This window comes from Micromesistius poutassou (genome assembly GCF_964030765.1).
Source record: "Micromesistius poutassou genome assembly, chromosome: 20".
Lineage (NCBI taxonomy): Eukaryota > Metazoa > Chordata > Actinopteri > Gadiformes > Gadidae > Micromesistius > Micromesistius poutassou.
The window spans coordinates 4,303,216-4,331,107 of NC_140290.1; the positions used below are offsets into that span (position 1 = coordinate 4,303,216).

General features: G+C 48.3%; 1 protein-coding gene across 1 annotated transcript in view; it reads right to left on the reverse strand.

The window, feature by feature from the left end:
* macf1a (microtubule actin crosslinking factor 1a) overlaps positions 1-27,892 on the reverse strand; it is a 110,048-nt gene that overhangs the window by 55,658 nt on the left and 26,498 nt on the right. The window contains 29 exon segments of the mRNA XM_084484494.1: positions 2,748-2,930; positions 3,437-3,754; positions 4,616-4,822; positions 5,257-5,445; positions 5,753-6,351; positions 8,452-8,728; positions 9,270-9,497; positions 9,949-10,148; positions 10,485-10,614; positions 10,988-11,226; positions 11,449-11,511; positions 11,622-11,733; positions 11,961-12,117; positions 12,542-12,708; positions 12,986-13,303; positions 13,841-14,040; positions 14,352-14,475; positions 14,849-15,022; positions 15,310-15,501; positions 15,741-15,908; positions 16,569-16,742; positions 17,150-17,344; positions 17,626-17,859; positions 18,190-18,339; positions 19,370-19,669; positions 20,004-20,162; positions 20,341-20,556; positions 20,732-20,887; positions 21,000-27,863. Of these exon segments, the coding sequence (XP_084340620.1) occupies positions 2,748-2,930; positions 3,437-3,754; positions 4,616-4,822; positions 5,257-5,445; positions 5,753-6,351; positions 8,452-8,728; positions 9,270-9,497; positions 9,949-10,148; positions 10,485-10,614; positions 10,988-11,226; positions 11,449-11,511; positions 11,622-11,733; positions 11,961-12,117; positions 12,542-12,708; positions 12,986-13,303; positions 13,841-14,040; positions 14,352-14,475; positions 14,849-15,022; positions 15,310-15,501; positions 15,741-15,908; positions 16,569-16,742; positions 17,150-17,344; positions 17,626-17,859; positions 18,190-18,339; positions 19,370-19,669; positions 20,004-20,162; positions 20,341-20,556; positions 20,732-20,887; positions 21,000-27,863 (12,693 nt within the window).

A 27,892-nucleotide genomic window follows, 5' to 3' on the forward strand; every position in this document is an offset into this window, starting at 1 on the left:
CGCTTAGGACTGGAAATGGGGTCTGGTGGGGGAGGGGAGGTCTGGGCTTGGAGGGGGTGTATGGGGTTCTGGGGAGGGGGAAGGAAGGGGTCTGGGGCCAGACAGACATGTTTAGGTTCAAACTGAACCAAGCTGGATCAGTTACAGAGAGAGAGAGGGAGAGAGAGGGAGATAGAGAGAGGGGGGGTGATACTTTCTAGTATATTCATCTTTTTGTCCTTAAGCTTCAACCCTTCCTCTTCTTCACTATATATACAGTATACATATATATATCTATACAGTGCAAAGATAAATATACATATCCTCTTCTCCACTTCTTGCCCACTATGAATAAATTATCTGTGCTCAGATTAAAGTACACAGACAGACAGGCAGACAAACAGACTATTTCTGCCACCGTTTATATTTGTGTTCACATTTCATTCTCTATTTAGCGTGCGTGTGTTTATATTTGCAGGAACCTCCTTTATAAACGGTCGGGAGTCCATTGAAATAAAACATTATGCATGCACACAGCGTGTAGACATATCTGTTTATAGAGGCAGATGTAAAACAAGTGGAACTCTCGCTCTCTTTGTCAGTGTCCAACTCAGGAAGAATTACATAGCATATCTTCTAACATCGTCTGTCTGTCTCTCTATCTCTCACCCACCTCCTACTCTCTATCTGGGTCTCTTTATCCTCCCTGCCGTGACAGAAGGGGTACATGAGTGGGAGTGCGGGAGGCTGGGAGACAAAGACAGAGAGAGCGAGAGAGAAGGGGGAGAGAGATCTAGGGCTGCCATTTAGATCAATAACCATCCACACACATTCCAACCATCAAAATAAGAAAAAAGGACAAATAACACACTAATCAGAGACATGTGCGTCGGACACAAGGCGAAGGTAGGAAGGCTTAGCAGAAACCCAGAAAGAAAAAGAGGAAATTAAAATAGATGTTCTTTCAACCTCCCACATGTCCTGATGGCGGCAACAACACAGGAGACGTGCAGCGCTCCTACTAAATATTTCAAAAGCACAAAAACAATTTGGACCAGGCCTCTCATCCAAAACGCCCATCACAGTTCACAAAGACAGGGCTGACCCCAAAGTCCCCGTGATAAGGGGGAGGCGGGGACCGTTTTTCTTATTTATTTAACTTGCTAAGTTAAACAGGCTTTTGCAGTCTTGCATAGCTGCGTGCCTGCACAGCGTTCGCCACCGGACAGGATACGATATCTCGGCCAGGATGTGCTCTCTTTGAAGTTAACCGTCTAGAGACAGAGACAGAGACAGAGAGAGAGAGAGAGAGAGAGAGAGAGAGAGAGAGAGAGAGAGAGAGAGAGAGAGAGAGAGAGAGCTTTGCTAACCTGCTCTGTTGGCAGACCTCAGACATACGGTGAAGTCATGGGCACAGATGCAGCACCCGTGAAAAGGAAAACACACTGAGACAGAGGTCCCTGCTGTGTCCCCAGCCATCAAACGGTGACTCCAGCCCAACATTAAAAGCTATTTAGAATGGACCATGATGACGCTTTCAGCGCATCTGACCATTGCGTCAATGCAGTGAAGACATTTTGTATTAATAGCATGTTTACAATCTCTCGCACTTTCTCTGCCATTGACATGTGTCATGTATTGACATCGGGCTATGTACGTTTTCAGAGTAATTGTGTTTCCACCTGGGAAAAGTTTCTTACTGGTGTTCAGTTGTGCATAAGTCTATTTCTAGAGAGTCCATAGGTGATCAGCTATTATGGAGTTTAGGAAAGTGCCAATCCTGACTACAGCAGGATATAGGATACATCACATACAACATATCACCATCCCATGACCAAAATTAGACAACTGTTTTGTCTTTGTTTTTTTCTGTTCCCATCTTCCTACCATATACATATATTAATTTGACCCAGTAAAAGGGAAGGCCTTTAACAAAACAACTGACTGGGGAAAGAGAAACAGTAATGATGATGATGATTATCTTCATTTAACTTTTTGACCAAATACCATTTGGGTCTCTTTGAATCAAAAGACCGAAAAAATGAGACTGTAAATCTCACCACATCTGTGCCCTCACACAAAACATGTATTGAAGGCATTTGAATGCAATGTGTTTCTATTATTCGGCATAATCAGCCCGATCCCTTTCAAGATACATCTGTGTTGATCACTCACTCATACCGCTGCCAACTGTGCCCCGTTTGGTTGCTATGACAACAGTCTGGTAGCGGTAATCGTGGGGGCAGTGAGGCAGCTCTGCCGGGTTCCAGGCACGCTTGTGTGTACTTCAACCAACACACTTCCGCCGCGACAAAATGGATGCATCATACTTTTATTTTGTAAATGACGACAGATAGTGTGTAATAACCCTGATCCTGGAAGACACACACACACACACACACACTTAGGCTTAGGCTTGAATGTTTAATGGGAGACAGAGATATCGAGAGTGAGAGAGAGACAGACAGTGTGTGTGTGTGTGTGTGTGTGTGTGTGTGTGTGTGTGTGTGTGTGTGTGTGTGTGTGTGTGTGTGTGTGTGTGTGTGTGTGTGTGTAAAGCTCTCCAGGATGAAGCGAGGGGATGACGAGCGTGTGGCTCCCGGAACCACCTCACGCTACGATCGTGCACACACGCACACACTCACGCACAATGTTCTGATGAGCAATGCTGAGAAACCACCACAGCATCATCTTTACTCTCCCTCTGGCCTATGCGCACACACACACACACACACACACACTTGTATGACGACACACTCAGCTCCTACCTTGAACTCCTGCAGCTGCTGTTTGATGATCTCCACCTCCGTGCCGACCAAACCCTGGGCGGTCAGGCCTTCCTCGGCCCTTCCCAGCATGCCTTGCAGCTCGGCCACCAGCCCGTAGAACTCCCGCACCTTCTCCGCGGCGTCGTCGATCTGCCCCAAGCGGACCTGGCCTCGCTCGTTCAACTGCAGGGGGAGAGAGAGAGAGAGAGGGAAGTCAGCTTTGATGGAGGAAATAGAACGGTGGTCATGTGTGTGTGTGTGTGTTTGAGTTTTGCTACCCGCAAAATCTTTCCTCTCCTCCACTTCCTGTCTCTCTCCCTCCCCCCCTCGACCCTGCAACCACCTCATCTTTCCACCTGTCCCGTTTAACCCTCTCTCCCCCCTTATCTCGCCATCATCTCACCCAGCCCCTTCTCCATTCTCCTTGTCCCACTCTCTCCTTCCTACCTACTCTCCCCTGCCTATGTTCTAGTCCTCCCCCATCCCCCCACCCATCTCTTTTCTCCCCCTTTCGCTCTTCACCCCTTCCTCTCTCTCTCCTGTTTTCCCCCTCCCTCTCCCCTTCTCTCACCCCCACCCACCATCTCTCTACTCTTCCCCCCCCCCCCCTCAATCCCTCCATCCCTCTTTCCTCCCCCCCCCGCCCATTCTCTCTCACCTCCCCCCCCCCCACACCGCCCCCGTCTCACCTTGCCCGCCTGCCTGCTGAGGGCCTCCGTCTCGCGGCGCAGGGCCAGCAGGTCGGGGGAGGAGCCCTCCCGCCGCAGCATGGTGGTGCACTCCGAGCCGTGGCCGTCCAGCTGGCCGCGCAGGTCCCCCACGCGCGCCAGGAAGCCGCGCAGCGCCTCGGCCTGGGAGGCCAGCGAGTCGGCGTCGCGCCCCACGGGGCTCAGGGAGTCCAGCTCGTCGTCCAGGTCGGCCAGGCGGGAGAAGACGTCGCGCACGTGCGTCTGCACCTCGCCCACGCCCTGCAGGCGCGACTCCAGCGCCGCCGAGCAGCGCTCCACCTGGCGGGAGGGGGGGAGGGGGGTGGGGGTGGGGGGAGGGAGAGACACAATAGGGTTAATACTACTCGATCTAAGCGGGAGAGAGACATGGGGTTATCTAATACTGCATGTATTATCTAGGTGTAAATAGACTTTATAATGAATTATACAATAACTAAGTAAATAGATAGCACTTTGATACACCATATGTGGTCGCTGTTCACTAGGCAAATAAAATAAAACAGTGATTCACCTTGCATTTCTGATATGCATTGCTACACTGCCTTCTGTCCAGTTATCTGTGCGAAACTAGGTTGTGCAATAGCAGCAACAGACCAATGTATTTAGGTAAAACAAATACATATTAATATTAACACGATGGTCCTGGCGAACGGTTTGGGTTGGAGTGACCTTGTATGGGAAGTTTGGAGACGAGAAAGGAGAAATATGGTTATAATAGTTATGGTTATAGTACCTTGTATTCCAGGACATGTGGTTTACATTTCAAACGATGACTAAAAGAGCCACGACGTCCACAATGCCCATATAAGACTAGCTGTAACTCAAATAGCGCTAGTCTCCTGACAGCCCAGCACTCTCTGCACTTTCTCAACCGCCTGGACACTGGTCCACGCAGTCTAATACACAGCCTTGACCTAAATTCACTCGCACTCACATACACACACGAAGAGCTGTTCTCATTGGTCTTTTTCTACTCAGGAGTAATAATCTATGATCTCACTCATTGCTTATTACTTTTTCCCCTGTGCCGTGCTGGGAAAAAATTGTACTGTTTCTCTTTCTTCATAATGATAGTGAATTACATGTGTGTTTTTTATGAAATCTGTACAATTTATAAAAAACGACCCCATCCCTTCTCACCTTCTCTGTAACGTCTTCATACTCCTTCTCAGTGTCGGTGGCTTGCTGCTGCAGCCTCTCTGCTCCCTCTCTGCCGCCCCCTGGTGTCTGGGGGGCGTCCTGCACCAGACCCTGGGCCAGGTCTCGTAGGTAGACCACCTGGGGCTGCAGGGACCTGAGGGCCTCTTGCTGGCTCCTCAGACGCTCCAGGCTCTTTGCACTGCACGCCTGTGGACCACAGAGAGAAAGGGTTTAAAAGTCAATGATTTAGAAGAGAAAATAATTACAATCTTTGGGGAGCAGGATGGTCTATTTGGGGTAAGGATGTTTGACTCTGAGCCAAAAGGTTCTGGGATTGATTCCCAATGTCTGCAGGCTACCCGTAGAGATCCTATGGCAAGATGCCTTTACCCTACCTGCTTGTAAATGATGTGCAACACTTTAGATAAACGTATCTGTTAGAATGACTAAATGATAATAGTAGTGGATGAGCTCTTTGCATTATTCTCAGATGTACATTTCTAAATCATCAAGTACATTTTTTGTCATCTGTTATCTGATGAGCATATTAACAACAGCCCAATGATTTACTCAGTATTACAACTCAACAGTAAATCAGACTAAACTCAACCAAATTCAGATTAAACATCCATTCAGATTACCTGTGGCCCCAGAGCTTCCTGGACCTCTATCTGGTGTTTGGCCGCATCCAGCCTCCGCTCCACACTCTGCCTCCCCTCCTGGAACTCCTTGAGGCGGCCGGCCAGCTCCTCCAGCTGGGAGGTGTGGTCGTGGACCCGCTCCCCCAGGCCGTCCACCCTGCGGTTCAGCTGGGCCTTCTCATCACGCACCTATTGTCAACCGGGGGGGGGGGGGGGGGACATGTTAGCATTGCTGGGGGTTTGTTTTTGGACTGTATAAAAAACAGAGCGATGGGAGTCAAGCATGTCTTAAAGAAAATGTGAATTGTGAACCTGTTGTAACTGGAGACAAGAGTCATCGAAACTAGGGTGGTTTCGAATTTGTTTTGATTATTTGTTGTGATTCTCGCAAATGCAACATATATATAGAAAAAAAGCAAACATAGATCAAAATCTACAGCTTTGGCTGAATCTGGAAGCAAACCAAATTGTAGAAATTCTTTAACGAGCGACTTACCTCTTCCTCTCCGACGCGGCACTGCTCCAGCAACTGGTCCGCTGCAGTGTTGAGGGCGTCCACCAGGGGTCGCCTCCTGTCCAGGTCCATGGAGAGCGTCCTGGCCCTCTGCAGGGCCTCGTCCACGGCCGCGGGGTCCAGCGACGGCCGTATCTCCGCGTCCTTCCCCTCGCACTCCTCCAGCCAGGGCACCAGCTCCGCCCGGTGCTGCTGGTACGTCTCCGCCTTGGCCAGGGTGGACTTCAGGCGGTTCTGCCGGTCGGTCACCCTCTGGTTCTGCCCGTCCCAGTCCTGGCGCAGGCCGGACAGGCGCGACTGCAGGGCCGAGCGCTCGTCCCCTCCGGCGGGGAGCGCGGCGAGGAGCGAGGCGCCCTCGGCCTGGAGGAGCTCGTAGGAGCCGCGCTGGGCGGCGATCCCCCGCTGGAGGTCCTCGGTGTGGGCCAGCAGGGAGCGCAGCGCCCCCGGCTGGCAGGGGAGGGAGTCGGCCGAGGAGTCCCTGGTGTCCGCCTGGTTGTCCAGCCAGCAGCGCAGCTCGTCGAACATCTGCTGGAACTGCTGGGTGGAGGAGAGGGCGGCCTGCAGCTGGGACAGACCGTCGGCTGGAGAGAGGGAGAGACCAGGAGAGACAGAGCCGAGGAGAGAGAGAGACAGAGAGAGAGCCCAGGAGAGAGACAGAGAGAGAGAGAGAGAGAGAGAGAGAGAGAGAGAGAGAGAGAGAGAGCGAGACAACAAGACAGAGAGACAGAGACAGAGACAGAGACAACAAGACAGAGAGAGAGAGAAAGACAACGAAGCAGGAGGAGAGAGACAGATGGATGGGGGGAGAGAGAGAAGGAGAGCGACAGCCAAAGAGAGATAAACAGAGAGAGATTGAGAGAGTGTAAGTGAGAGTTTGTTAGGAGTTTTTTGATTTTGTCCAAACAATTTGTATGACAGATTTACAAAAATAATTGGGATTTGGAGATGCTCTGGAAATACATCTGTTAGTATATCCAACTGGTCTATTTACTTTGCTCTGTATTAAAAACAATCTACTGTCAAAACTGTAGAAGAAGTAGGATATTTTGGTAACATTCAGAGAGATAACACGTCGAACAGTTGCATCTGTTTGCTCTCAAACATGATTACATCTGGCAAACAAAGAAATTGGATTTTAATGATTATCAGGGAGCGGTGAGTGTCTCCAGCCAGAGATTGAAATCAAATGACAGCAGCATGACGCTCTAGCCTGGGGCAGCAGGGTGTTGAATAATATCCAGTTCCACTGTGTTTGTTATCAAAAACTATCTTTTCATCTCAGCGTCAGGAACTTGAAACGAGAAAAAGATGTAGAAATGAAACAAAGAAAATATCAAAGATTCCCATTCCTATCTACCTTTGGATTCGGTTTGACCTGAATTATGCCTCTTTTCCACCGACAGTACCAGCTGAACTCGCCACAACTTAGTGCGGCACGACTTGGTTTGGTTCCAGGCACGTCGCGTTTCCATCTAAAAAAGTACCTATTCAACGTGGGCGGGTCGTCATTAGGTTAGAATCCCGGGGGACAGGATTCCCGGGAAATCTGATCGAGACTATTTCCTGATTCCCGGGAAAGGTTATGATGGGAAATAAAATAAAATAAAAAACGCAATAACTGCGAATCTATTGTCATATGGTAACGTTGATGGAGGCGAAAATCGAGAAAAACGAAAAAAACAAAACAGCGAAACGCTGATCCGTGTCCCCCTCGGGAGCCGGTCCGTGGACTCCAGCCACGCCCGACACACACAACCACACCCGACACACACAACCATGCGCAGCCTAAGTCTAGCCCCGGGAAAGGAGCGACACACAAAATGCTGATCCGTGTCCCCCTCGGCAGAGGGTCTGTGGACTCCAGCCACAACTTAACTTAGATTGATTATTCCCGTTTGCAGCCGCTGGCCAATCAGTTGCCAGCAGCCTGTTTACGTCATACAAAAGTACCTGCTCAGCTTGCTTGGAACCTCGACGGAGGTGCTACTAAAAAAAGTACCAGGTACTTTTTTTGGCAATGGAAACGCAAAAAAAGGCGGGCCAAGTCGAGGCGAGTTGAGGCGAGTTGAGCTGGTACTGTCGGTGGAAAAGGGGCATTAGAATACTCGTATTGCCGTCGACCCGTGCTAGTTATCCCCAGGAGGATAAATGGCTTGCTTTTCTACGGGTTGAAATTAGTCAAAGACGTAATCATGTAATAGTAGCAATTCTGAGTATGTTTGGGTAGTTGTCCATGTTCTTTGTTGAAATGAAAAACAGTAATTTACTGTATTTCATTTGATTCCTTATCTATTATTCCTGTATCGCACTGAAGTATCCTTTATAAATACCATTTGAATCATTGAGGACATCTTGCCCAATTTTTATGCTCAACTATTTTTCTATCTATTATGCTAAAAACGATGCTAACTTTAAGAATCAGGTTTAAACCAAAGATGGTACCGAACTTGAACAAGCAAACAAACAAACGGATCATAAAGCAAATCAAACGTAATATGATACCGTGTCTGGGCTACCTCTGTTCTTTATAGTATTGTTTCTGTTGTTGTTGTGCCGTCAGTCTGTATTTATATATATAAAAAAGATGGAACTTGACAACCAGACAAGAGACCTTTGTCCCTCTCATCGTCATCAGCATCATCATCATCTCCACTACCACCACCACCCCCATCTCCACCTACCGGCGCGCTCCTCCAGGCTCCGCAGCGGCGCGCCGACGGCCTCCAGCCGCTTGCTGAGCTCCTCCCGCAGGTAGGGCTCGGCCACGATGGCGCTCAGCTCCTCGCACAGCCTCTCCGCCTCGCCCAGCTCGGCGCGCCGCCGCTCCAGCTCCGAGCGCACCTCGCCCGTCTCCTGCAGCCGGCTCCGCAGGGCCTCGGGCTGGGCGCTGAGCGAGGCCTGGCCGTCCAGCCGCTCGCCCAGGTCGTTCACGCTGGCCGCCAGATCCTTCAGCAGGCCCTGGGGTGGGAGGTGGAGGGTCGGGGTAAAGGGGCGCTTGGTGAAATAAGTGTTGGCCTGACTTTGGACCGTGGCTTGTTTAAAGCAGTGGTGGGACGACCCCGCCGGATAACAGAGAGGCCAGGGCGGATGGAAACGGAAAGGGCCCAGGTTCGATCCCTGATTAAACCCCACCTACCTAAAATGAATTATAATAAATGCTTTGGATGCTATATTACTAAATAGTAGTCGTATAGTACTATCGCAGTTTAGTAGTCATTTGTAGTCATTATCAGATACATATAATGAACGAGAGTAGGGGTAAGGCTTCTTGCTCAAGGCTGCCTAGAGGTGGACTGCGAAATTGGATTCAATACAAGAACATTTTTGCAGGGAGTTGAAAACACTAACCACTCCTAGTGTCTGCTAACGGCAAAATAATAACCATGTCAAACTAACGAGGTATGAATTAATGCAGGGCTTTGTCACGGCACGCAGTATTAGAAAAGGAACATCACCGTCGCCAGGGGCAACCGTCCAGCACCCCATGCGCACTGCTTACCTGGTAGCGCTCGCTGGTGCCCTGGGCCCGGTCGATGCGGCCCGACCTGAGGTCCAGGCGGGACGTCAGGTCCTCCCACTGCTGCGAGATGGAGCCCAGCTCGGCCCGAACCTCCTGCAGGTCCTTGGGGTCCTGGGGGGCGTCGCCGGACTGAGAGAGGATGCCCTCCGCAGACTGGGTCAGCTCGTCGTACTGGGGCCGCCGGGTATCGAACTCGCGCAGCATGAACTGAGGGCGAGAGAGAGAGGGAAAAAAGAGAGAGAGAGAGAGAGAGAGAGAGAGAGAGAGAGAGAGAGAGAGAGAGAGAGAGAGGGGAAAAAGAGAGAGGGATTGGTTGGGTCAAAGGTTTGGAGAACCATAGAGAGAAACAGGAACAGAACAGAACCCTTAAACTAAAGGAAGGATGGATCCCTCTTCCCTTCGATTTGGAGAGTTCTTTTTTTTTTCCAAATGACCCGTGAGGCCTTTAACTGTAACTGTGAGAAAGGGCTCAGCAGATCAAAATGCATCTCTGCGTCTCTCTGTGTGTCTGTCAATGTCCAGTCAAGCGTGCAGTGTGCACACATCCAAATATTCATAAATGTGTGTTTGTCTAACCCTAAGAGAACAAACCAAAATGCTGTACATCTCTAAAAGTGTCTGTGGTGAGCTGCCTGTATGTTTGACTGGCGCCCCCTACCTGTACTTGTTGTTTCTGCGTGTTGAGCATGTTGGGGTCGATGCTCAGCGGTCCGAGCACGCTCATCATCAGCTCCTTCTCCCGCAGCCACGGCCCCAGCTGACTGGCCGCCGTGGCAAAACTGCCCAGCCTATCAGCACAGGTCTCCAGCTCCGTCTGCCTCTGTGCTGCGGTCTCATTGGCCTTCTGCCAGCGGGAGTCTGAGAGGAGAAAGGGAAACGATGCACTTTGAGATGTGATCATTTTGCATTCAACTACTCAATAATAAAATCTCTGTCCAGCTGCTGATAAGGAAACTTGGTCTTGATCGTTCTCAGCCTCACAAATTATATGCTATTGCTTTGTTTTCCCATTAGCAGCCTCTAGTGGTACGAGGTGTAGCTGCAGTTACGGCTATATCATTTTCTGCAGTACCACTGCAGTAAATCGCTGCAGCAGTAGAAGTTACAGGTTATAAACGTTGGTCAAATGTATTTTTAAAGAACAATGGCGTCGGTGTCTCCAGGGAGCCACAGGGTTCTGGTTGCTCTACTGACCCAGCTCCTGCAGCTGCTGTCTCCAGGAGGCTGCTTCAGGGGAGTCGGGGTTGTCGGCGATCAGCTTCCTCAGCGAGGCCTTCAGCTCCTCCACCTTCCCCGAGTGCTCCGTCAGCTCCCTGAGGAGCGCCTGGAGGAGCAGAGGAGGAGCAGGTTAACAACCAGGACAAACTGACGTACAGTAGCGGTACTGCTTCTGGGGTGATTGAAGGGGCGAGATGAAGGCATTGGAGAGAATAAAAGCGATGAATGAAAAATGACATAACTTGGTGACTTTGTAGGGTTTTTTTGCCCCTGTTTATTATGAATTATTATTATTGAACACAAATAATAATAAGTACTATTATCATATTACACATACTCTAAAAGTGCATGTTTATGTTTACAGTATATACTGCCAGAATTTATTTAATGTGAAGAACAGTGATTAATAACTACATGCTGCCCTCAAACAAAATCAAACCACCCCCCCTATTTGAGACGTGGAGGAACCCGGTGCGCACCTTGTTCTCCTGAGCCTTGGCGCGTACCACCTCAGGTTTGGAGGGGGAGGCGCTCTGGCCCTGCTCCAGGCTGTGCTCGCGGTCCCTCAGCCAGCTGCTGAGCTCCTGGGCCCCCTGGCTGGCCTGCTGCCTGAGCTCCAGGGCGGCCTGCTGCCGGCCGTGGCGCTCCTTCAGATCAGAGCCCAGCGTCTCGTAGCGGCCGTTCACATCCGCCACCGCCACCTGCAGCTCCGTCAGGTCTGGGGGGGGGGGGGGGGGCGGGGGGGGTGGAGGCGCAGGCACAGAAACATCAATAACCTTGACGACAGAAGGAAGGGACTGCTAATAGGTGTTGTCTGTAGAAGTGTAGGAGAGTGAGTGATTGAGGGAATGAGAAAAGGGGAGCGATAAAGGTGACGAGATAAGGTAGAGAAATGGATAGTGTCAGTGAAGATGGAGATATAGACAGAGTGAGAGCTCACCTTTGCAGGTATGGATGCCGTTAACACTGCCTGGGTTGGCTGAACCGTTGATCTGAGGAGCACCTAAGGGACATACAACTTAATCAGAGCAGTAGGAATGTCGGCCTATGTCACGAGACCTTTACCTTCCTGTAAGGAACACTGATGTCCAGTGTTCAGTGTCTGGTGTTTACCTGTCTTGGTCTGTGGTGCGGTGATGCCGATGACGGTGGACTCCAGCTCTGAGCCGGTCTTGTTCAGCTCCTGGACCCGGGCACCCTGGGACTCCCAGTCGTTGCACAAGTCCTGCACCCATCACAGTCCCACTAGGGTTAGTTCACACTCACGTTGAACCCTTTTAAATACATACTGTATCTGTACTTAATCCAATTGACTATAGTGCTTTTCTATTGACTTCTCTATCATCATTTTTAATATGCTTAAGTAGAACTGAATTTGATCTGCAATATAGTTGAACCACCAGCGCTTACCCCCAGCCATCACCACAGTCCCACACACCCACACACACACACCTGGAGTTGCTGGACTCTGCGCTGCATGCCCTCGGTGTCCAGGCTGGGCTCCTTGGCAGGCAGCTGCTCCTGAGAGGCCTGGAGCCACCTGAGGAGGGAGCCAGAGAGCCCACGGAACTGAGCCAGACGCTGCTCACAGCCCTGGATGGCTGAAAACCTGGGAGACAAAGGGAGGGAGGGAGGGAGGGAGGGAGAGAGAAATAAGAAAAAGATGATTAATCAGCATGATTAATGCAGGCATCCAGAAACAGAGGCCTAGTAGCCCGATGCAGCCCTGTCTGAACAGCATCAGGCTACCACTAATACACCCTGACCATAATGTCATTCTCAGTGTACTCCATGTTTCTGAGAAGCACTACGGGTTACAGTAAGAATTGTACAGTCACGTTCTGATAGAAAAGTGTGATGATTAACAGCACCCAGACATTACTGTACAGTACATTAGCTTTACTAGTTCCTATCTGTTAATGTTTTAACCTTAACACCTCTATTGTATATTCACAGTAAAGCTCTTACGAAAAAAAAGGTTTGTACATAAATTAAAAAATATGTTGAGATAAGGTTTCCATTTGCAATATTACCTGTCATTGACATTGGCCTCCAGTCGGCTGAACTCATCTGACACCTCCTTGACATTATCCAACAGGCTTTGAGAGTTGGAGATGGCTTGTGATTGGCTGAGGTCCGTACCCAGCTCACAGAAGGACTTCAGTTGTCCCGCCTCCTGTTCCAGCTCTGACTTCACCTCCTGTGAAAGGACACAAAAGATGTATGCACTGTGTTATTAACAAAACAACATTTCATTGTCCATCATTCTTTGTCCTATGGTAAAACTACGGTAAATCTGAAAGCCTTTTGACAATAAAAACCATGATGGAATTGCCCAACGAATGCATGGCTGGTGAATAAAACCACATGTTAAACTTCAACACTAATAATATCCACACGTTTGATAAAACTCATGCCAATGTGGACTACGATGAAGGCTTGTGACTATAAAGCGGATAACATCTTCTCCTGCTAACCTCCAGGGTCTGCCTGTAGTCGTCCACGCTGTGTTCAGGCTGCCCCACCGGCCCCAGGGCCTTCAGCCTGCTCTGGGTGAAGCCCTGCAGGTCGGCCCCCAGGCGCTCGTAGCTCTCCAGCCTGGGCAGCAGGTCCTTCAGCTCGGCCTCCCGCTCCGCCTGGTTGGCCTGGGCGGCGGAGTAGCGCCCGTTCAGCTGGGCCAGCGCCCCCTGGAGGTCGGAGGCCGTGGCTGCGTCGGCGCTCTGCAGGAGCTTGGAGAGGGAGTCGCGCGTGGCGTCCACACTGCCCTGCCGGGACAGCAACTCCTGGCGAAGCTTCTGCAGAGGAGAGGGGGGTCGTGAGTAGGTTAGGTGGGCTGGGGTTCACGTAACGCCAACACCCCTCTCCACGGTGGGGGGGGGGGTACGGTGTACGCTAGGCAGTACGTCAGGCGGGTCAAGGGGGTATACCAGAGATATGGATTTTGCTTTGTTATACCCACAAGTCAAATTAGGAAAAGTATTTTTATTTCTTCTTAGTTTCATTTGTTGAATATTATGTGTGATGATTGTTGCTGGTTAAGTTAAGACCCTAAATAGAAGTATGCCTTTGCTTCTTCCATTTGAAATGCCGAAGTCAATGTGTACACCATGCACATATGTACTTCAGTTGAGTAGTGTGTCGATTAAAGTTAAATGGTTTTCGACTTTAATTATTTAAAGCCAGCAATTAATACAGAGAGACTTCATGTTCGTCCCTAGTTGACCTCCAAGTCAATTTCTTCATAAGTGCATGTTGATCAAAAGCATGTTGCTTATTCCAACACGAGAAACATAGTGGCAGCCATCTCCCCCGCGGCCGTGAGGCCTACCCACCTGGTTTTGTGTCATGGCGTCTTGAACAGCCTGAGTGGTGGCCTGGACCGGTCCTGGGTTCAGAACCAGCTGGTCCAGCCAGGACAGCAGACCCTTCAGCCCCTCCTGGACGCTGACCGACTGGGCCACCGCTGTCTGCAGCTGCTCGGCCCGCTCCGACACCGACGCAGACAGCGTGTCGAACCGTCTCTCCAGGCCATCTGAGGGAGACAGAGAGCAGAGGAAATGAATTGCCGGTTTTAGTCAAAATGCATACATTTGACCACATTTTAAAATATGTAATAGAAAATAAAAAAATAAAATAAAACCTAAATACAATTGATTTAGACGTAATATCTTTCCAACAGATATGAACACAAAAAAACATAAAGGAGACTTAAATTCAAGAAATGTCCTTGAAAAAATAGGCCCAAAAATATTCTGTGCATGACTGTAATTCAGTTGAGAACCAACAGCTTTATTCTGAGCTACTAGATGGCGCTGTTTTGCACCCAGTGGGCCCAGCTCCTACCTGCTGTGCAGAGGATATCCACAGCCTTGAGGGAGGGGGATTCCTCCGTGCTGACCAGCTCCCTGCCCGCTCTCTTCACCCTCTCCAGCTGCACCGAACGGGCCGCCAGCTCATCCTGCAACAGCTGCGGAGGGAGGAAAAACAATGATGTAAAAATGTGTGCATATGAGAAAATGCATATATCAGCAGAGTATCCGCCAAAAATCCACAGTTAATGAAAATAAAATATGCCTCAGGGATGCATTTGTAGAAAAAACGTCACAAGGAAATGGTGGATTCGCTGCAATTCTAATAATTTTTGTGAGAATAAATATATTGCGAAACAAGATGTGTTTAACGAGAACAAGGGAGTGTGTGTGTGTGTGTGTGTGTGTGTGTGTGTGTGTGTGTGTGTGTGTGTGTGTGTGTGTGTGTGTGTGTGTGTGTGTGTGTGTGTGTGTGTGTGTGTGTGTGTGTGTGTGTGTGTGTGTGTGTGTGTGTGCGCGCGCGCGTCCCACCTGTACTTGTCTCAGTGTGTTCTGCAGGTTCTGGGCGTTGGTGTCCCCGCTGGGCCGGGCCGTGTCCTGCTCCTGCTCCTGGCTGCTGAGCCAGGAGTGGAGCGACACCGCCTCGTCCTGGTACTGCTGGGAGCGCTCCAGCAGCCCCGACAGACGGCCGCCCAGCTCAGAGGACTGCAGAGAGAGAGAACGAGAGAGAGAGAGACAGGGAGGGAGAGAGAGACACATGGAGGGAGAGAGAAAGAGAGACATAGGAAGGCAGAGAGAGAGAGAGAGACAGAGGGAGGGAGTTAGCCAGTGTATCTGTGGAGGCCTACCTTGGTGTGTAGGGCAGTGTATCTGTGGAGGCCTACCTTGGTGTGTAGGGCAGTGTATCTGTGGAGGCCTACCTTGGTGTGTAGGGCAGTGTATCTGTGGAGGCCTACCTTGGTGTGTAGGGCAGTGTATCTGTGGAGGCCTACCTTGGTGTGTAGGGCAGTGTATCTGTGGTTGGCGTCGTGCAGTTTGTCCGTCACCAGCTGCTTGGTGCTGTCCAGCGCCGGGTCCGAACCCCCAGCCTGCTCCAGCGCACCCTGCACCGAGTCCAGAACCTTCTGGCCCGAGATGGACACGAAGCGTAGGTCCGCCTTGTGGCAGATCACCTCCTCAGCCAGCTGGAGGGGGGGAGGGGGGGTAGAGGAACCAGGTTAGAGGAACCAGATCAGAGGAACCTGATCTGTGCATGTGCATGGAAGGGCAATCGATGTGTGGGGGAACAGGGAGGGGGACAGAGACTGAGATAGAGAGACAGAGAGAGACATTGTGGGAAAGAGCATGTGCTCAGTATGTGCATGCAAGGGCGATCGATGCGTGGGAGAACGTCCCTCTAGTCTTGAGTCGCGAGCGCGCCTACCTTCTTGTGTTCCTCCAGACGTCCCTTCAGCCCCTGTGCGTCGGTCTCTCCCTCCCCCAGGGAACGCAGCTCCCGCTCGCTCTGGTCCAGCCAGGTGCCCAGGCCGCCGTGCTCCTGGAGGAACTTGGACAGCTCGTCCCGCAGAACCTCCGATTTCCTCAGGCGGTCCTAGAGGGAGACACACGCAGAGAGCGGTGATGCAAGCTCCTGCCGGATCGGTCTTTTGAAGATGCAGAAGTACTTTATTCATCTCAGACAGAAAGTTAAGGATTCAATACATGATCAGTCTGACATAACTACTCATAAAATGTGCTGCATAATGAGCTACTGGGTGCAGGAGTTTCTTCAATTCATTCAGATTTTGTAAGGATACAATTTTATATAATGTAGAATTAGAGATTTTAATTTACGATAAAGTGTATTTGAAATAGGATTTTGTCTTTTTTTACTCCATGCATTTTTACTCCTGCTTTAGTTAATGTTTGCCAATGGAAATCCACTGCGCAACCCACCATCCCATCTGCATTCTTCACTCCAGTGTGCTGACTCTCCATTTGGAGAGAGAGAGAGAGAGAGAGAGAGAGAGAGAGAGAGAGAGAGAGAGAGAGAGAGAGAGAGAGAGAGAGACAGAGACACAGAGAGAGAGAGAGAGAGAGACACAGAGAGAGAGAGAGAGAGAGAGAGAGAGAGAGAGAGAGAGAGAGAGAGAGAGAGAGAGAGAGAGAGAGAGAGAGAGAGAGAGAGAGAGAGAGAGAGAGAGAGAGAGAGAGAGAGAGAGAGAGAGAGAGAGAGAGAGAGAGAGAGAGAGAGAGATCCAGCCGTGCATACCTGGCAGTTCTGCAGCTTGCTCTGGTGCTGCGCCTGAAGCTGGTCCAGAGAGGCCCGGAGGCGGCGCTTCTCTTCGGGGGGTACCGCCGAGTCGGGCTGCTCCAGCAGGGAGCGTGTGGACTGGGCCACTTGCAGCAACTGGGCCTGCTGGGCCTGGAGCTGCTGCATCTCCGCCTGGCGGGGTCGAAGGGGAGCGGGTGGAGAACCATTAGAGGGTTAAAGGTTGAGGTCAAGTCACAGCTGGGCTCAGAGAGAGGTTTGGAAAATGTAAAACAATGTGTGAAACAAACTATGAACTTATAACCTCTCTAGAAACTCTGACAAATGTACTTTATTGTAAGTCGCTTTGGATAAGAGTCTGCTAAATGCCCTAAATGTAAATGTAACCTACAAATGCAGCATCTTTGTATTATAAAATCTTTATTAATGAACTATGAACATATATAACATATATTATTTGTCATATTATTATTTAGATATATTCCTAGATGCATAATTAAAAAAAAGCATACATTTTGTCAAAGAATTCCACAGTTATGTTAAATAATGAAACAAAATACCCCTGCCATCCCATGTCTGACCTGTAGCATGTCTGTGTGTGACTGTAGAGCGCCCTCTGGCTGTGTGGAAGAGAGCTGCCCATCTATGACATCTTCAGCGGACGTGCTGCACCTGGGGGCGGCTGCCTTTACAGCAGGCGCGCTGAGGGAGGACAGGCCTTCCAGCATGGCATCGATTTGTCCCCGGGTCTCCTGGAGGTCCTCCTCTGCCTTAGCCTGGAGAGGAGGAGGAGGAGGAGGAGGAGGAGGAGGAGGAGGAGGAGTGGACAAACGTGGAGAGGAGTGGAGTGGAGAGATCAACAGCCAATATTAAATTCAAACTTAAAATGTGCATCTTAACATTGTGGGGTCAAGAAAACTAAAAGAGAAACCTGTTTAGTTCCCATCAACAAAATATTCAAAGAAATGACTTTACAATGAGAAGGCGAACAACACTCTATATAAATAATACTCTTATTAAGACTCCATTTCCCATGAACCCCCTCTGCTCCCCTTACCCTCTGTGTGTTCTGCTGGAGCGTGGTGCTGATGGCCGTGTCCAGCTGGGTGACCGAGGCGTCGGCAGAGGTGGTCAGCGCAGCGTACTGCTCTTTCATCTGGCGTAGCGCCCCCTGCAGGCTGTCCCTCTCCTCGGGGCTCAGGCAGTCCCCTCGCTCCGACAGGAAGTCCTCCACCGAGCGGATGGTCCCGGCCACGCCCTCTGCTTTGCTCTGCAGCTCCTTCTGCACCTCCTGGACGAGGGAGGGAGGGAGAGGGAGAGGGAGAGATTGATGCTAATACAAAGAAAATTTAGATTTGTGTGTGTGTCTGGCCACATGATCCCCAACACAGTGGTACGTAGAAATGTTTTGGTTGGGACAGTTAGATAAAGAGGCTGAAGACATGATTGATTGTGAATACAGTGAATACTTTGACTAGTAGAGAGAGATATAATAATAAAGCTTCAATTATATAAAATTATCATTCTTATATTTAAATTGTTTTGCCATTTGTTAGGTCATTATGAGCCTATATGTCTTGTGGATAAAGATCAATAGAGATCTTTGTGAAGTTTTTAGTACCTTGAGTTCCTTCTGCTTCTCCTGCAAGACATCCACATCCCCCGACTCTGCACAGGCTTTCTGATTGGCCAACATGCTGGCGGCTCCAGCCAACCACATGTTGAGGCCTTCTAGTTTCTGAGAGCATTCTGCTTTCTGCTGCTTGACCACCTGAGAGACAGAAAAGGGGGAGGAAGGAGAGAAGGACGGCCCACAGAAATATAAAAGTAAGAACCAATAGCTGAACCATTGATATCGATGGTGACATCCTATTTTACAGACCTCGACCAAAATAGCCAAAAACCGACCATGCCTACATCAACTTGGAGTGCACACTTGTCTGTAATACCTTTTTCTGTGCAGTGCACACACTTTGAGCAAAGCTTTGAGCATATTGTGTCCAGAGTTCACATCAACGCACACAAACAGGCAGACAAACAAGCACACACAGACATACACAGGATCATCTCATCAATAAGTCAGCAACAGTTCAGTCAAGGTAAAATCAGACAGCAAGAGGGAAAAAAAAAAAAAAAAACACGTATACACATATGCTCTTTTCCTCCCCCGTTTCTCTCACACAACGGTAGAGTCGAGGGGTGAAAAGAGAAAGCATTGTAGCCAGTAACGTTTGGTTGCTATCAATTCTCTAGAGTTTTTCCACTGGCGTGAAAGCCTTTTCCATTCCGTGGCAATCTGGAAGAGCAAGGCAGACATGTTAATATTAACACGCAAGAGACATGCAAGAGAGTAGCACACATACTGGTGAGGAAGCATGTGATGGTAGCTTTCTACATGAACTGTCTAGTGGCAGAGCATATGCAGCATGAGCAGCAGTGATACACAACTCAAAGATTGTATTATTAGATGATATATTCAAGTGGCTTAAAAAGCTTAATGTAAAGGCCTGATATTCAATTATTATTATTGTAAGGATGGAGGATTTCTCCAAGGTATGAGGCAATGATGTGAGTATGATTGCAAGTTGTAGTTATTAAATCAGCAAGGATGGATCAGTGTGATGGATACATGACCATGACATGGTAGAGCTAAATAATGAACATTACAGTTACGAGAAGAAGATTGTGATTTGCGAGGCAAAATGCAGACATTCTTTCGGTGAGTAAAGCAGAGTGGTGAGAGAAAAACACACTCCAAACACGCGTTCATGTCAATGAACTTGTCCCGCGTGCATCCAAACCTCAATCTTCCGGGCCATCTGTCTTTCTATCTCCCTCTCCTTCTCCTCCTCCTGCACTTTAGCGCTCTCTTTCTGCTGGAGCTCCTCCTCCCTGGCTCTCTGATTGGACAGGGCCTCGGCGCGGGCCCGGGCCTGCCCACTGGCCTGGTGGAAGGCCCCCTGCAGCCTCTGGAGCTGCCCCAGCAGGTGCCTGCTATGCTCAGGGGTGAGGTCCTGGGCACGCTCCGAGATGAACACCTGAATGTCAAAGGCCGCGTCGATCACCTCATTGGAGCGGGCCGTCAGGGCAGCCTGGAACTCCTGATGGGGATGAGAAGGGACAGTGAATAGGGAAGACGTAGTGGTAGTGATAGTTGTAGAAGTAGGCAGATTGAGAGACAGCATTCAACTCACTTTCATGTGATAATATAGGGTTAAGGTTAGGGTTAGTTCAAATCTTGTGTGCCCATGTTAAATCTGAGATTGAACCTCATTCGAAAAGTTTAGCTATGGCAGACTAGTAGTTCCTGGGAGAAAAAAAACTCCACCGTCAAAGTTAAAAAATATTATTTTAAAAAGGCAAAGGACATATTTCAGGGGTATTGAACATTATCGTTATTAGCCATTGGACTTGACTACCATGTGTGTCATTTACCTTGCAGTACTCCAGTTGCTGCGTAATCTGATCAACAGCGCTATCTTTCTCCTCCTTCCCTGCCATCGCTCCGTCACTCCTGGCCTCTGTCTCACTCAACCAGGACAGGAGGTTCTCCACCCGACCTCCCAGGTTCTTCTGCTCTGCTGTCACAGCCTCCTGAAACAATCGAGAGATGGAGAGCCAACCGTTTTTGTTAGCATGCAACTAAATCACCTAATCTTGGTGCCAATCCAAGACATATGAGACCAGTATAAATACAACTAGGTAATTTGAATAAAACAGGGAGAAATAATAACATTAAAGACACTCTTCTGCTTCGATGACCCTCCTTTACCTTGTAAGCGTCTCTGTGTTCTTGTAGACCGCGTAGAATGGTCTGAGAGACTCCCCGGGCGGACTCGTACCCTCGGGCCAGGCTCCGCCTATCCTTCTCCAGAGCCAATAGGAGCTGAGGTGGGACATTGGAAGGGCGTGGCTCAAGCAGTTGGGCAGCGGCCTCCACCTCCTTGTTCACCTCTGGTTCAAGGTCCTGGAGCTCAAGGCTCAGCGCCTAAGCGACAGATTAATTAGAGCGGAACAGAACAACAGCATATTCATTGTTCAATCAGCTTTGTACAAACCTAAGAATTAGAGTCCTAAATCCTAAGTACCTAACATCATAATTCAAAGCAGAAAAGTTAGCTGTGTGACATCAGTAGACCAAGACTGTGTGCAGATTTGTTTACCTCTGTCTGTCTGATGATGTCTTCCAGAGAGATGAGGCTGCGGCCGACAGACTGCTGCTGCTGCTGTTTGAGGCAGACCTCTATGTGCCTCACCATGGAGACCAGAGCCACAATTCGCTGGTCGTGTTCCAGGCATTCCTGCCGGATCAGTGATGACTGCAGGGAAAAGATCAAAGTTAAAAGGACAATAGAAGCACAATTGTGCAGATACAAAGAGATAATTTATGTGGTCACGCATCGAGAATTTATAAAAAAAATTTAATCTAACCTTAGCGGAGCCTTTCTTTTTCTTCATCTTTATTTCTTCCTTGTCCTCCTCCCCCTCCCCACTGCTCCCTGTAGTTGTATCAAACTCTGGTACCTCAGCTAACTCAGATTCTGTGGGAATGTCCTCCAATGGTAAAAGAGACTCTGAATGTGTCTTGTGGCCTGTTTGTCTTGGAAGAGGACTTTCAACTAGAAGTCGCGTTTGCCCATTTTCCCCCTTCAAATGTAGGTTTGGATCCTGTTTCCTGGGATCCATTGATGTAGAATCAGGTTGTAAGTATGATTTGGGTTTTACAGCCTCATTATCGGTGCCAACAACATCAGCAGCAATGCTGGGTATTGAATCAAAAGACTCCTCAGCAGTGAGAACTACAGGGTGTTGGTGCTCTTTAATGTTGAGTTGATGTGCTTTCAGTTCTTTCCCAACCATCTCCTCACCTACAGAGTCGGTTCCAGCTTTTTGTACATGCTTCTTAACTTCTTCCCCAGCAGACTGATTCCCAGTTAATTGTAAAGGTTCCATAATTTCTTCTGCAGCAGAATTAATTTCAGCTATTTGTACAGGTTTCTCCATTTCTTTGACAACAGTCTTCGGTCCAGTCATCTGTAAAGCTTCCTTTAATTCTTCCTCTGCAGAATTAATCCCAGCTATTTTCAAAGGTTCCTTAATTCCCTCCCCTACAGAGTCACAAACATATTTCTGTACATGTTCCTTAACTTCTTCTTCACCAGACTTAATGACAGCAATGTGTAAGGATTTCTTAAACTCATCTCCAGCAGACTGATTCCCAATTAATTGTAAAGGTTCCTTAATTTCTTCAACTACAGACTTTCTTCCATCCATTTTTAAAGGTCCCTTTAATTCTTCTATGACAGACTTAACCTCAGCCTTTGCCTTGTCCATTGCCTGTGCTGATGCACAGATTGATGTTTGTAAAACTTCATTAGTCGTTTTGGAATTAACTGTAGAAGTAGCCATCTTGTTAGTGTCACTGCTCGAGGGCCTATCAACATCACTGTCTGACTTCACATTTTTCCAACTTTCCCCTTTCTGGTCATCAGCTTTTCTTTCTACATTCACACCTGTTGCCATCACAACGGCATCAACAGCATCACCAGTAAATGGCTTTTCTGCACCAGGTTCAGCATGGTCTGCAACTTTTGATATTTTAGACTTTTTGTTCTTCTTGTTCCGCTTCCCTTGCCTTGTCTCTTTATGCTGTTCAGGTGAAACTGCCTCTTTATCTTTTGCCTCTTTAACACCACTGACACAATCATCTTCCTCTTTCGATAGAGTCTTAGCTTCTTTAAGGGCTAAATTTGAATCATCTGTGATATTTGGCTCATCCACAACCAAAACTTCCTTGACATCTACTTTCAAATTCTCCTCCATTCGGCCACCGATCTTTCCCATCCATTCCACCTTTGGCTTGTCTTCATCAGTACTACCCTCAACATCAACCATCTTGGTCAAGGGAGTTGCCATCTTTCTTGAAGGAGTTTCTTTATGCTGTTCTGGTGAAACTGTCTCTTTTTTATTTCCCTCCTTAACACCACTGACACGATCAACTTCCTCTTTTGATAAAGTCTTAGCTTCTTTAAGGGCTAAACTTGAATCATCTGTGATATTTGGCTCATCCACAACCAAAACTTCCTTGACATCCACTTTCAAATTCTCCTCCATTCGGCCAGTGGTCTTTCCCATACATTCCACCTTTGGCTTAGCATCAGGCTGTTTTCTGAGATCATCCTCATCAGTACTACCCTCAACATCAACCGTCTTAATCAAGGGAGTTGCCATCATTCTCGAGGGAGTTTCCATCTTAATCACAGGAGTTTGCATCTTTCCATCTCTGGCATTCCCTGCCTGGATGTCCTTCCTGTGCACCTCCTTGCGTAGTGCCTCCAGCTCTTCAGCTGCTTGCTTTTCTGTCACTCCCTTCTCAAACACCTTCTTCAATATGCTCTCCTTTGCCTTCAGTATTAGGGCTGCCTTCTCATTCTCTGGTAGGTTTGATTTCTCAGGTCTCTGTGCACCCTTCTGCACACTAACACCAATCTCTTTCTTGCCATCCTGTTGTTTGTCTACGCATTCTTCCATCTGCCCCCTTACCATTTCATCTCTTTTCATGTCTGGTTTCCCTACGTTATAATTTGCTTGCTGATCATCAGATACCAGAGATACTTCAGCTGGCGCAATCTTCCCATCAATCTTAAGTTCTCCATCTTTGACATGGAGGTTCCTTTCGGGGGTGGATTCTAATATCTTAACCTTCACTGGTAATGGGGAAACACCAGTGATTGACTTAGTGACTTGAGACTGCCCTTCATTTTCTGCATCAATTTGCTTAATGTCTGACACATTATCGTTTTCCTCTAAAGCTAGCGGCTTACTTTCACTTTCCTTTCCCCTTCCTTTCTTCTTACTCTTCTTCTTCTTCTTGCTTTTGGTTTCGGCCTCTTTATCTGAAGCAGTCAAACTCTGGTCTGAATGCTTCACATCAGTTGCCTCTCCAGTTTCAATCTTTACAGCTGTGTCCTCCTTCAGTTTTCCTTCAATCTCTCTTTTCCCTGCTTCGTCACATTTTTCAGTGTATTCATGTTCTAGTTGTTTTAGAGAAAGCCCATCTACACCTATGCTTTCCTTGAGTTCTCCTTCCTCCCTGACTTCATCTGCTGTTTCGTCATTCCTTCCTTCATCATTATCATCTACATGATGCACTGACAAACCCCTATCTACTGTCCTTGTCTTTTTCTTGTCAGACCTTGCAGGTGGGTCCACTGATCTTGTGATAGTCACCTGTTCTGCAACTTGTACTTGAGAAGATGTGTTGAATGTTTCAGGGTCTGATTCCTGGTAGGGTGGTACTGCGGTGATATCAGAATAATTGCTCTCTTTTTGTGTTCCGACAGCATGGCTTTCCCTGATTGATGATGCCTCACCTGGCCCCTGTTTTAGCTCACCTTTCTGAGGTTTGATCTCATTGATTGCTTGCTGAATCCTTTTCCCAACATTGCTGGCAAATTCAGCCAGCAGGTCAATGGATGAGTCAGACTCAGAGAGTGGTTGTTCTACAGTATCTTCTTCTAAAGTGTCATCACACAAGCTCAATTGATTTGATGTCAAATAATCCAATTGCTTTTCATCCACCTCTTTAATTACCAAATCTCTCTCTGACTGCTCCAAGAGTGGAGATGATGATACAGAGCTTTCACTTGACCATTTTGCCAGGTTGCTAGCTACTGATGAACCCGCACCAGGGCTGTAGGCACTGTTTGAGGAAATCACTGGCGTAGAACTACCCTCCCCATCATCTATTTCTACTGAAGTCCTGCTCTCTTGGATACCAAAGGCCATTTCACTTGAGATTAGCCCTGCTATGATAGCATCATCAAGACTTGCAATTCTTTTACCAGTAGTAGGATGGATCAGGCCTCCTTTGGTGATCTGGTTGATGGCTATTACTCTGGCCATATCCTCCTCAATCAAACCTTTCTCAGAGGCTTCAGGCAGAGGGAGCCTATCTCCAGATGTGACATCAATGATCCCGCCACTGTCAGCCTGGCTTTGGAGCAGCCTCAAAGCTGGAACAGGGTCAACTTTTCCAATTGCAATGGCCTGTTTTAATGTTAAAATGTTGCCCGTTTGCTCATCCTGAATACCGCTGAATTGTTTTACCTCCAGGAATCGTTTTCCTGTGTTAAGATCTATCTTACCCTGCTGTACTAGGTCAGAATAAGGGACAATACGACAGGATTGGGGATCAATTACTCCTTGAGTTACACTAGCAGAAGCCATAGCTTCCTTGGCCACTTTTTCCTCAAGCAGACCATTAGAAACTGCCTCAGTCAGTGTCAGTTTACGTCGAGATTCTGGGCTGTAAATAGCTCCTGTTGAAGCTTGGAAAAGAGCAGCCTCTGGATGTGATAAAAGGCTGACGTTCCCCTTGTAGACACACTGCAGTTCTTCTAGTCCAGGGGCAAGGGAGCGGTCCACCAGTCCTCTCTCCAAAGCATCAGAAACGGACAGCCTTGTTCCTGAAGCATGGTGTAAAATACCCCCTTCAGCAACCTGCTTTGACAGTGCCTGATAAGCCTCCTCTGAACCAATCAATCCCTTCTGAATGGCGCATTCGAGTGGAACAGGAGACCGAGATTCAGGGTCAACAATGCCGTCCATCTGTAGTTGTAATGTGGCTTTGGCAATGGCCATTTGCGGTTCTGTGGCCTTTCCCTTGTAAGCATTTTCTAATGCCTCTAATGATTCTTTCTGATTCTCCTCGATCAGACCCAGATTAGCTGCGAGGGTTACTGATACTTTTTCATCCCTATCTAAATCAACAATTCCCCCAGAGACCACCTGGGCTTCCAGAAGACGAGAAGCAGTGTTGGAGTCGATCAAGCCTTTCTGAGCTGCCTCCCTCAACCCACAGATCTTTCCTTTTTCAATGTCCACTACACCAGATAGGCTTTTATCAGACTTAAGAACACTCCACATTAGGTCTTCATCAAGAAGATCTTCCTGCATTACGTCCTCTAAACTGAGTAACTCACCACTAGTGGCATCTAGGAAACCACCAAAAAGACCAGCTTGGGACATGAGTTTAACTGCAGTGTGGCCTGGGAGGATTCCCTGAGCTACAGCCTCATCTGGGAGCAGCCTGTCGCCTTCCTCCGTCAGGAGGCCACCTTGTTTAAGCTCTATGGTTAACCTCTCCATCTCAGCTTCCTCCCTAGTTTTATTTGTCTCTGTGTTACGGTTACTAAACTGTGATTTATAATCTAAGGCTTCCGACTTTTTAATTTTTTTAGCATATCCCATAGATTTTACATCTTGGGAGCATGCAGAATCTATAGTTTTAGAATTTTCTACGATGGATAGATCCTGTTCTAACTCAGCATAGACTCTTTCTGTATTTACTACAGAAGAAGTTGCATTGTCTTGGTTAATGGATTGTGAAGTGTCCTCTTGTTTTGAGGGTGAGCTACCCTGTTGATTAGGCACCTCTTTGTGTTCACCTGACTTGTTTATCTGCTCACTTAGAGGTTTTCCTGCAGAGTTCTCTTCTCGTTTCAGAGGAGCCATATCTGTTTCACCTTTTGCGGTGACACTTTCTATTCTTTTCTCGCCTTTCCCTCCGATTGCTGGCTCTATTTTCTGAGTTGATGTTTGCTGCAATGATCTGTCACCTACACCATTTTTACTTTCCTGACTAGTTCTGCCATTTTGTTCAATGATTTTACTGGAGGAGACATCCTTTGTGATTGCTTGACAGCTTGTCTGTACATGTTCCATTGTTTCCTCTTTCTCTCCCTCGGCACTCAATCCTACTGTTCTGATACTCCCTATGGTCTGCTTTGAACCAGGGATCAAACTGCTTCCTTCCTCCTGAACTTGATATCCAGGAGAATTGTCTGCACATGACAGCCCAGTCGCCTTGACCAACTCCACAAGCTCGTCATCTAGAAGCACAACGCGTTTCCCAGAATCAACATCAACATAGCTGTGAGTCATTAGATGGAAAAGTAACCCATGCTTTGCTTGTTCTTGTGTATCACTATAATCCATGGGAGTAGAGTCCCAGAAATGCCCTGTAGTTAGGGATCCAGGGGGTGGGGAGGATGGAGGAGGAGAGGAGCTGGTGGAACACCAGCTGATGCGATTCATAGATGGAGTACTCAATGGGGTCATATAGTGGAGAACATCAGGGATATGGATCTTGCTTAGGACTTTTGCTACACTGAGATCCAGGGCTTTTTCAGTTGTTTGGCTGAGAGGTACCAAGTGAAGTGCTACAGCATCATACAAGGCTCCAACAACATGACGTTGCCCAAGGACATTTCGCGCCAGATCTTCTGAGACGACTCCCTGCTGTAGGGCCTCAGCAATGGGCATTAGTTCTCCAGATTCTGGCCACAGCATTCCCATGAAGGACTGCAGGGACTCAAGTACCAAGAGAGCCAAAGAAGGAGACAGAAGATCCCTGCGGAGAGCTTCTTTCAACCCTAGACGCTCTCCACTCCGTGGGTCCAATATTCCTCCAGCTTGGAGCTGCCGAGCCAGTATAGTGCATGCCTGATCCCGATGCATCAATCCTTGGCTAACAGCCTCATGAAGGGTTAAACGATGTCCAGAACGTGGGTCAACAATACCGCCAGCAAATAGCTGAGCTTCAAGTAGCCTCACGGCAACATTTTGGTCGACAAGACCTTCTTGGATGGCGCGGAAGATACCCACTTTTCTTCCAGAACATAGGGAGACGTTTCCTCCAGATTGCTGGTGAACAGGCAGGAGATGAAGGCCAGACTCTTCATGACTTACACAGCGTTGTTGTAGCTCAGACAGGCTTAACCTTTCTGCTGTATTTGGGTCAATAAGCTCCCTACGTTGAAGCTGTGATTGGAGCTTATTGTAGATTCTTGGAGGCAAAAGACCCTGGTCTAAGGCAATGTCCAAATCCACCAATTCTCCACTGGGATATCTCAAGCCTCCTGTATTCATGTGGACCTCTAGAATATGGAGCCCCAACTGCTCACTGATAACCCCTTCCTCTAAGGCTAAAGCCACTGGCAGGAGACATTGCTTCTCTCCCTCTTTTGATTTTGTCTCATTCACCAGATGCAAGGCCCTTTCCAAGTAAGATAACGATTGGCTGGTGTAGTTGTCTATCATTCCCTGGGCCAAGGCGTGCTCCAGTGAGAGGCTGAGAGGGGAGGGAGGCTGGAGGAGCCCACCAGAGATGAGTTGGACTTCCAGTAGGAAGCGGCAGGTTTCCTGGTCAATGAGGCCGCACTGGGCTGCATGGAACACTGAGAAGGTTTCCATGGATCCCATGTCGATGACTCCAGCAATAACAGTTTGTTTCTGTAAAAATTGAAAAATATATAATCAAT